General features: G+C 50.7%; 1 protein-coding gene across 1 annotated transcript; it reads right to left on the minus strand.

Moving 5' to 3' along the window:
• Positions 1-1,567: 1,567 nt before the first annotated feature.
• LOC144591853 (X-ray repair cross-complementing protein 6-like) lies at positions 1,568-8,521 on the minus strand (the record flags this gene model as incomplete). Its single annotated transcript, XM_078395865.1, has 2 exons — positions 1,568-4,235; positions 8,417-8,521. Coding segments are annotated over 2 exons (305 nt in total), but the record flags the coding sequence as incomplete, so codon positions are not given.
• Between the last annotated feature and the right edge of the window lie 1,768 nt (positions 8,522-10,289).

Genomic DNA, 10,289 nt, shown 5'->3' on the forward strand with positions numbered 1-10,289 from the left:
GACCACGTGCAGGTAGATAATTGTTGGTCTTGGCATCACGTTCCACACCGACATTGAGGGCCGAAGGGCCTGTACTTGTGCTGTCCTCTTCCAAGTTCTATGCCAGGAACAGGGTCGGAGGTTAAAGGTCAATAAGAGGGGCAAGGTCACAGAGTAAAGGTCATAAGCAGGAGCTCCGTACGGTGGCGCCGATCAATGGCGGCCTCGCCAACGGTCTGTCTCATCTTTTTCTTCTTTGTTGTTTTTATTCTGCAGTTAAATGTATTTTTTTAGATTTAGAGATACAGCGCAGAAACAGGCCCTTCGGCCCACCGGGTCCGCACCGCCCAGCGATCCCCGCACATTAACACTATCCTACACCCACTAGGGACAATTTTTACATTTACCCAGCCAATTAACCTACAAACCTGTATGTCTTTGGAGTGCGGGAGGAAACCGAAGATCTCGGAGAAAACCCACGCAGGTCATGGGGAGAACGTACAAACTCCGTACAGACGGCGCCCGTAGTCAGGATGGAACCCGGGTCTCCGGCGCTGCATTCGCTGTAAGGCAGCAACTCTACCGCTGTGCCACCGTGCTGCCCTGTATGTTTTAGTGTACCTTTAGTTTTGTTGTATGTGGGGGGGTGTGGGTAGAAACGTATTTTTAATCTCTTTCCTCGACGGAGATGCGACTTTTCCCGTATCGTATCACCGTCCGCGCTGCGGCCTGACATCGTGGAGCTGGAGGCCTCTGTTGGGGATTAACTTCAGGAGCTCCGACCGCGAGACTTCAACATCGTGGAGCTGGCGGTCCCTTGGCGAGGGACTGACTTCAGGAGCTCCAAGCCTCAGGAGCTTCGACCACCCCAACCGCAGAAGCTTCGATCGCCCCGACCGCGGATGGTTCTACTCCCCTGGCCTTACAGCGAATGCAGCGCCGGAGACTCAGGTTCGATCCTGACTACGGGCGCTGTCTGTACAGAGTTTGAGAATAAAGAGGGAAGGAGATAAGGCTTTACTGCCTTCCATCACAGTGGACACGCTGTGGTGGATGGTTACGTTAGTTTTTAGATAGTCGTGTGTCTTGCTGCTTTTTTGTATGATTAGTGGCCGCGGCACTTTCCATCGCCCGGTGGGGGGCTCAGGACCTTCATCAGCCTGCTCGGCTCGGCCCTGGGACTTTCCATCGCCCGGTGGGGGCTTCAAAAGTCGGGAGCCTCGATCGCCTCGTGGCACCACGGGAGAAGAATGAGGAGGAGATAAGACTTTTCTTTGCCTTCCATCACAGTGAGGGTGTGCCTGGAGCAATCACCGTGATGGCTGTTTGTGTTAAAAATTGTAATTGTGTGTCTTGTGTTCTTTATTGTCTACTGCCGGACCCTGACGTGAGAGGACGCTGGCGCTATTTGTTCGCCGCTTCTCAGTCAGGACAGTTCGTCTGTTTGTTTTTATGTCTTGACTGTTTTTGTAAAGCGTCTTTGAGCATTTGGAAAAGCGCTATAAAAAATAAATGTTTATTATTATTATTATTATTAAATCAAATCCCTTGTATATTATAAGAAGATAACTGCAGAAGCTGGTACAAATCGAAGGTATTTATTCACAAAATGCTGGAGTAACTCAGCGGGTCAGGCAGCATCTCAGGAGAGAAGGAATGGGTGATGTTTCGGGTCGAGACCCTTCTTCAGTTGGCTAATAAATTAATTACAATTACAATCACAATGACTTTTTGGTTTGCAGTTCCAGGGCTGTGCACAAGACAGCCAATGGCCCATCGCCTTCTCCTTTATTCTTACATATTCCTACTTATTTTGTATGTTTTGGTTGCTCAGTTAATTTACTGCACCATGTTGTGGTGGTGGAAAGTTTTTATCTCTGTCCTTGATGGGGCGATACTGTTTCAATAGACAATAGGTGCAGGAGGAGGCCATTCGGCCCTTCGAGCCAGCACCGCCGTTCAATGTGATCATGGCTGATCATTCTCAATCAGTACCCCGTTCCTGCCTTCTCCCCATACCCCCTGACTCCGCTATCCTTAAGAGCTCTATCCAGCTCTCTTGAATGCATTCAGAGAATTGGCCTCCACTGCCTTCTGAGGCAGAGAATTCCACAGATTCACAACTCTCTGACTGAAAAAGTTTTTCCTCGTCTCAGTTCTAAATGGCCTACCCCTTATTCTTAAACTGTGGCCCCTGGTTCCTCCTCAAAATCCTTCCTCAAATTTGGAGACCAAAACTGCACACAGTACTCCAGGTGCGGTCTCACTAGGGCCCTGTACAACTGCAGAAGGACCTCTTTGCTCCTATACTCAACTCCTCTTGTTATGAAGGCCAACATTCCATTGGCTTTCTTCACTGCCTGCTGTACCTGCATGCTTCCTTTCAGTGACTGATGCACTAAGACACCCAGATCACGTTGTACGTCCCCTTTTCCTAACTGGACACCATTCAGATAATACTCTGCCTTCCTGTTTTTACCACCAAAGTGGATAACCTCACACTTATCTACATTAAACTGCATCTGCCATGCATCCGCCCACTCACACAACCTGTCCAAGTCACCCTGCAACCTCATAGCATCTTTCTCACAGTTCACACTGCCACCCAGCTTTGTGTCATCTGCAAATTTGCTGTTACTTTTATTCCCTTCATCCAAGTCATTAATGTATATTGTAAATAGCTGCGGTCCCAACACCGAGCCTTGCGGTACCCCACTAGTCACTGCCTGCCATTCTGAAAGGTCCCAACACCGAGCCTTGCGGTACCCCACTAGTCACTGCCTGCCATTCTGAAAGGTCCCAACACCGAGCCTTGCGGTACCCCACTAGTCACTGCCTGCCATTCTGAAAGGTCCCAACACCGAGCCTTGCGGTACCCCACTAGTCACTGCCTGCCATTCTGAAAGGTCCCAACACCGAGCCTTGCGGTACCCCACTAGTCACTGCCTGCCATTCTGAAAGGTCCCAACACCGAGCCTTGCGGTACCCCACTAGTCACTGCCTGCCATTCTGAAAGGGACCTGTTAATCCCTAGTCTTTGTTTTCTGTCTGTCAACCAATTTTCTATCCGTGTCAGTACCTTACCTCCAATACCATGTGCTCTAATTTTGCCCACGAATCTATGTGGGACCTGTACGTCTTTGGAGTGTTGGCGGGAGTTTTTGGAGAAAACCCACGCGGTCAAAGGGAAAACGTACAAACTCCTCACACACAAGCACCCGTAGTCAGGGTGGAACCCGGGTCTCTGGCGCTGTGAGGCAGCGACTCTACTACTGTGCCACCGTGTACAAACAGGGCAAACTGCCTTCTTATATATAAGACTTTATTGACAAGCTTTCACAAAAGCAAAAGCGAAAATAAACTTGTGAAGAAGTGGTACAAAAATAGCGGGCAGGTTTTTCTCTGTGTGGTGCCCTGGATGGGTAATGGGGCGTGGACCTGGTGGTGCCGCGGAGTGGGTGGGAGTGGCACTGCCATAGACTTGGTGGTGCCGCGGAGTGGGTGGGAGTGGCACTGCCATAGACTTGGTGGTGCCGTGGAGTGGGTGGGAGGGTGTGAGTGGCACTGCCATTGACTTGGTGGTGCCGCGGAGTGGGTGGGAGTGGCACTGCCATAGACTTGGTGGTGCCGTGGAGTGGGTGGGAGGGCATGTGTGGCACTGCCATAGACCTGGTGGTGCCACAGAGTGGGCGAGTGGGTGGGAGGGCGTGTGTGGCATTGCCATAGACCTAGTGTTGCGAGAGGGCGTGAGTGGCACTGCCATAGACTTGGTGGTGCCGTGGAGTGGGTGGGAGGGCGTGTGTGGCACTGTCATAGACCTGGTGGTGCCACAGAGTGGGCGAGTGGGTGGGAGGGCGTGTGTGGCATTGCCATAGACCTAGTGTTGCGAGTGGGCATGTGTGGCACTGCCATAGACCTGGTGCTGCTGCTGAGAGGGCGTGAGTGGCACTGCCATAGACCTAGTGTTGCCACAGAGTGGGCGAGAGGGTGTGAGTGGCACTGCCATAGACCTGGTGCTGCCGCAGAGTGGGCGAGTGTGCGTGTGTGGCACTGCCCTCAGTGGGCGGGGAAGCGGGCGGAGATTGCGTCCAGCAGCTCCTGCTTCTTGCTGCCCCTCAGCCCGTACTGCCTGCACACCTCCTTCAGCACGGGCACGGTCAGCTTGCCCAGGGTCCCGCTCTCCAGGTGCCGCCTGATCTCCTCCTCCCCCACCGGCGCCTCCACCTTCACCTTCTCCCCACGGCCTCCCGGCTCGTCTGATCACAGGAGACAAGGGGTTACATTAAAAATATATATATTTCAAAATATACATTATTTGAGAAATAAATATATACAAAACATGTTCATAGAAACATAGAAACCGTCAGTATCCCTGATTTCCCACATGCTACATGATGAGCAAACCACGGGGCCGATCTCAGCTGACATGGCTTACCCTTTATATTAAATCAAATCCCTTAAATTAAATCAAATCAGCACACTCCCTATTTAAAAATCGTAATCCTTTTAAGCTGTACCTTTAACTAAAAAACCCAGAACCCTTAACTCAAAGTGCTATCAGAAAGCAGAAATACAAACCTGAGGTTACTCAAAATCAGCTGCTCCCTCCAGTCCGCGTTACTTTTTTTTTTTGTTCCTTACAAACCTCCATCTGCCATTGTCGGAGGCTAGAGAAGGAATTTAGATGAGAGGGGATCTTATTGAAACGTATAAGATTATTAAGGGGTTGGACACGTTAGAGGCAGGAAACATGTTCCCAATGTTGGGGGAGTCCAGAACAAGGTGCCACAGTTTAAGAATAAGGGGTAGGCCATTTAGAACGGAGATGAGGAAAAACTTTTTCAGTCAGAGAGTTGTGAATCTGTGGAATTCTCTGCATCAGAATGCATTCAAGAGGGAGCTAGATAGAGCTCTTAAGGATAGCGGAGTCAGGGGGTATGGGGAGAAGGCAGGAACGGGGTACTGATTGAGAATGATCAGCCATGATCACATTGAATGGCGGTGCTGGCTCGAAGGGCCGAATGACCTCCTCCTGCACCTATTGTCTATACATACATTCAATACACCAATTACATAAAATTACCCCCCACCCTTGCCACTCGTGTGGCCCACTGGCGTGGAATCCCTTCCCTTATTTGGAGGGGCGTCTCTCTCCACCACACCCTGCCCCCCCATGTCCAGCAGCGGAAGGACCCTAGACGGTGGTCCTCCCCCACAGAGCCTTGCGTTGGCTGCACCAAGCTTCAGTGCATCCCTCAGCACGTACTCCTGCAGTCTGCAGCGGGCCAGTCGGCAACAATCCCCGACGGACAGCTCGCTCCGCTGGGAGGTCAAGGGTTAATACGCCACCAGGACCAAGACTCTGCCTCTCAGATTGCTGCTCTCTCACCTCGTCTCCACTCAACCATCCCACCAGAAGCAGAGAGCAGTGCTGAACTACTATCCACCTCACTGGTGACCCCCTGACTATCCTTGATCGGACTTTATTGGCTTTGCCTTGCACTAAACGTTATCCCCATTTGTCTGAGGGTCACCAAAGAGGTCGGTAGCAGTCCAGCATGGCTCTCTGGTTGTGGTAGGATGGTTCAATTACCTGATAACTGCTGGGAAGAAACTGTCCCTGAATCTGGAGGTGTGCGTTTTCAACTTCTGTACCTTTCATATCATATCATATCATATCATATCTATACAGCCGGAAACAGGCCTATTCGGCCCTCCAAGTCCGTGCCGCCCAGCGATCCCCGTACATTAACACTATCCTACACCCACTAGGGACAATTTTTACATTTACCCAGCCAATTAACCTACATACCTGTACGTCTTTGGAGTGTGGGAGGAAACCGAAGATCTCGGAGAAAACCCACACAGGTCACGGGGAGAACGTACAAATTCTGTACAGACGGCACCCGTAGTCGGGATGGAACCCGGGTCTCCGGCGCTGCATTCGCTGTAAGGCGGCAACTCTACCGCTGCGCCACCGTGACCGCCCAACTGTATGTTTTCAGTTCAGTAAAAATCTTGGACTACCCTTGATCGGACTTTGCTGGCTTTACCTTGCACTAAACGTTATTCCCTTTATAATGTATCACTGCAAGTGGGTCAATTGTAATCATGCATTGTCTGTCCGCTGTCTGGTTAGCAAGCAACAAAAGACTTTCACTGTACCTCGGTACACGTGACAATAAACTAGACTGAACTGAAACTTCCCATCTACCCCAGGATAGGACACAAAGTGCTGGAGTAACTCAGCGGGACCAGGCGGCATCTCTGGAGAACGTGGATAGGTGACGTTTCAGGTCGGGACCCTTCTTCAGACTGACAAAACCGTCATGTGAAACCTCTGTCTGAAGAAGGGTCCTGATCTGAAACGTCATCTATTTGTGTCCTCCACAATTGCTGCCTGACCCTCTAAGTTACTCCAGCACTTTGGTGTTTTGGCATAAACCAGCATCTGCAGTTCCTGTGTCTTCCCTCTCTCTCATTTCCTTTAATCGCAAGAATGTATAATGTGGATAAAGGTGAGGTTATCTACTTTGGTGGCAAGAACAGGAAGGCAGATTATTATCTGAATATATAACATATATAACATATATAACATATCTGAATGGTGTCAGATTAGGAGAATGGGAGGTGCAACGAGACCTGGGTGTGCTTGTACATCAGTCACTGAAAGTAAGCATGCAGGTACAGCAGGTAGTGAAGAAAGCTAATGGCATGTTGGCCTTCATTGCGAGAGGATTTGAGTTTAGGAACAAGGAGGTCCTACTGCAGTTGTACAGGGCCCTGGTGAGACGGCACCTGGAGTATTGTGTGGAGGTTTTGGTCTCCTAATTGAAGGAAGGACTTTCTTGCTATTGAAGGAAGGACTTTCTTGCTATTGAGGGAGTGCAGCGTAGGTTCACCAGGTTAATTCCCGGGGTGGCGGGACTGACATATGATGAAAGAATGGGTCGACTGGGCTTGTATTCACTGGAATTTAGAAGGATGAGAGAAGATCTTATAGAAACATATTAAATTCTTAAAGGATTCGATAGGCTAGATGCAGGAAAAATGTTCCCGATGTTGGGGAAGTCTAGAACCAGGGGTCACAGTTTAAGAATAAGGTGTCGGTCATTTAGGACCGAGATGAGGAAAAACCTTTTTACCCAGAGTTGTGAATCTGTGGAACTTTCTGCCACAGAAAGTAGTAGAGGCCAATTCACTGGATGTTTTCAAGAGAGAGTTAGATTTAGTTCTTAAGGCTAAAGGAATCCAGGGATATGGGGGAAACGCAGGAACGGGGAACTGATTTTAGATGATCAGCCATGATCACATTGAATGGCGGTGCTGGCTCGAAGGGCTGAATATCCTACTGCACCTATTTTTCTATGTTTTCTATGTTCTATGTTTCTAAAACAAGTTATGTTATTGCAAGTTACACATGAATATAGGTGAGGGGTGGTGGTGGAGGTTAGGATAGTAGATGGTTGAAGGGCTGAAGGGCCTGTTTGCATCCTGTTTCCATGCTGCTCCAAGCATGGGTGTGGGCTAATATTTACCCTTCAACTAAGATTGCTGGTTGGTATCTGGTCCCTTTGAGATCTTGTGTGTGTGAGTGTGTGAGAGAGAGAGTGACCATCACATTTGTAGTGCTGTCAGAGCTGCTACGCCTCAGCCATTACCAAAGGCCCGGTGGTGAAGGGCACTGGGGAAATGCAAGCTCAGCTGCCACGGGTGCTGAGTGTGAGAGAGAGAGAGAGAGAGAGAGAGAGAGAGAGTGTGAGCGAGAGAATGAGAGTGTGTAAGAATGAGAGTGTGAGAATGAGAGTATGAGAATGAGAGTGTGTGTGTGAGTGCAAGAGAGTGCAAGAGGCACAAGAGAGTGTGAGAGAGGGTGTGTGTCTGTGAGTGAGAATGTGTGTATGTGACAATACATGTGAGTAAGTGAGTGCGTGTGTGTCAGAGTGCGTTTCTGTCAGGGTGTGTGTGTGTGTGGGAGTGTGTCAGGGTGTGCGTGTGTGTGTGTCAGGGTGCATGTGTGTCAGGGTGTGAGTGTGTCAGGGTGCGTGTGTGTGAGTGGTGCGTGTGTGTCAGGGTGTGTGTGTCAGGGTGCGTGTGAGTGTGTGTGAGTGTGCGTCAGGGTGCGTGTGTGTGAGTGTGCGTGTGTGTGTCAGGGTGCGTGTGTGTGAGTGCGTGTGTCAGGGTGCGTGTGTGTGAGTGGTGCGTGTGTGTCAGGGTGCGTGTGAGTGGGCGTGTGTGTCAGGGTGCGTGTGTGTCAGGGTGCGTATGTGTGAGTCAGGGTGCGTGTGAGTGTGTGTGCGTGCGAGTGAGTGTGCGTGTGTCAGGGTGCGTGTGTCAGGGTGCGTGTGTGTGAGTGTGCGTGTGTGTCAGGGTGCATGTGTATGAGTGTGCAAGCTGCCCGTGTGCCAGGGCCCCGCACTGTCTGTGGTGCACTCACCCAGCTTGTGTTTCATTGTGAGGGGGTTGTCGTCAGGTGGGTAGACCAGGATCCTGAACTCCTCAGCCAGATTTTCAATCATCCCATCAATGTCGATCTTTGGCACTGCAGGGAAACAGACAATGCATGTCGTAGTTATGAGCAGTGCACAACGCTGACAACTGGAATCATGACCCTGACCCACTCTGCCCCACACATTACTGTGGATGTCTGTATGTACACGCATGTTTGTTTGTATTTGTGCATGTGCCTCTGAATATGTGTGTTTGTGCATGTACCTTGTGTGTGCATGTATGTATGTATGTGCGTGGCTCCTGTGTGTGTGTGCGCGCGCATGTGTGTGCAGGTATGCATGTATGTGGCTCCTGTGTGTGTGTGCACACGCATGTGTATGTGTGTGGGTATGCGTGCATGTATGTATACGCGTGGCTCCTGTGTGTGATAGTGTGTGCATGTATGTATGTATGTGCATGGCTGTGTGTGTGCCCATGTGTGCGCATGTATGTATGTGCGTGGCTCCTGTGTGTGTGCATGTGTACGTGTGTGTGTGCCCCATGTATGTGCACCCTGTATGTGGTTGTACGAGCGTGTGGGTATGTATGTATGTATGTGCCCCCGGTGAGTGTGTGTACATGTGCTGTGTATGTGTGTGTACGTGTGAGTGTGTGTATTCGTGAGTGTGTGTATGTGTGTGTATGTGTGTATGTTGTGTGTGTGTGTGAGTGTGTGTATGTGTCAGTGTGTGTGTGTGTGTGTATGTGTGAGTGTGTATGTTGTGTGTATGTGTGAGTGTGTGTGTGTGTGTGTATGTGTGTATGTATGAGTGAGTCTGTGTATGTGTGTATGTGCGTGAGTGTGTGTGTGAGTGTGTGTGTATGTGTGAGTGCGTGTATGTATGCGTGAGTGTGTGTATGTGTATACGTGTGTGTATACGTGTGTGTGTGTGTATACGTGTGTGTGTGTGCATACGTGTGTATGTGTGAGTGTGTGTATGTGTGAGTGTATGTGTGTGTATACGTGTGTGTGTGTATGTGTGTGTGTGTATGTGTGTATGTGAGAGTGTGTATATCCATGCCCCTTGTTCGTTCCTCTCACTGTTTGTTTAGGGGCCCCGTGTCCCAGCCCTTGTGCTGGAGGCACTGCCAGCTCTCAGTGTGCCAGTCTGAGTGTTGAGGCAGGCCTGGCTCCACCCTGGTTCAACCTCCCTCACTCAGCTGATGCCCAGACCACACAGCGACCTCTGCTGCCCACCAGTGGACCACAGGGGTCCCACCTCCCCACCAGTGGACCACAGGGGTCCAGCCTCCCCACCAGTGGACCACAGGGGTCCAGCCTCCCCACCAGTGGACCACAGGGTTCCAGCCTCCCCACCAGTGGACCACAGGGGTCCAGCCTCCCCACCAGTGGACCACAGGGGTCCAGCCTCCCCACCAGTGGACCACAGGGGTCCAGCCTCCCCACCAGTGGACCACAGGGGTCCAGCCTCCCCACCAGTGGACCACAGGGGGCCCGCCTCTCTCTCCCTCACCCCACGTCGGGCAAAGAGGCAGGTCTTCAGAATTGAGGGACAAAAGTTTAGGGGTAACATGAGGGGTAACTTCTTTACTCAGAGGGTGGTGGCTGTATGGAATGGGCTTCCGGTGGAAATGGTGGAGGCAGGCTCAATTTTATTATTTAAGAGTAAATTGGATAGGTATATGGATAAGAGGGGATTAGAGGGTTATGGTCTGAGTGCGGGTAGATGAGACTAGGTCAGAGAGAGTGGTCGGCGTGGACTGGTAGGGCCGAACGGGCCTGTTTCCGTGCTATAGTTGTTATATGGTTATATGGTCTTCCAGCAAAAGGACAGCACCCACCTCCAGCGCCCTGCCCC

The sequence above is a fragment of the Rhinoraja longicauda genome, unplaced genomic scaffold, assembly GCF_053455715.1.
Source record: "Rhinoraja longicauda isolate Sanriku21f unplaced genomic scaffold, sRhiLon1.1 Scf002403, whole genome shotgun sequence".
Classification (NCBI taxonomy): domain Eukaryota; kingdom Metazoa; phylum Chordata; class Chondrichthyes; order Rajiformes; family Arhynchobatidae; genus Rhinoraja; species Rhinoraja longicauda.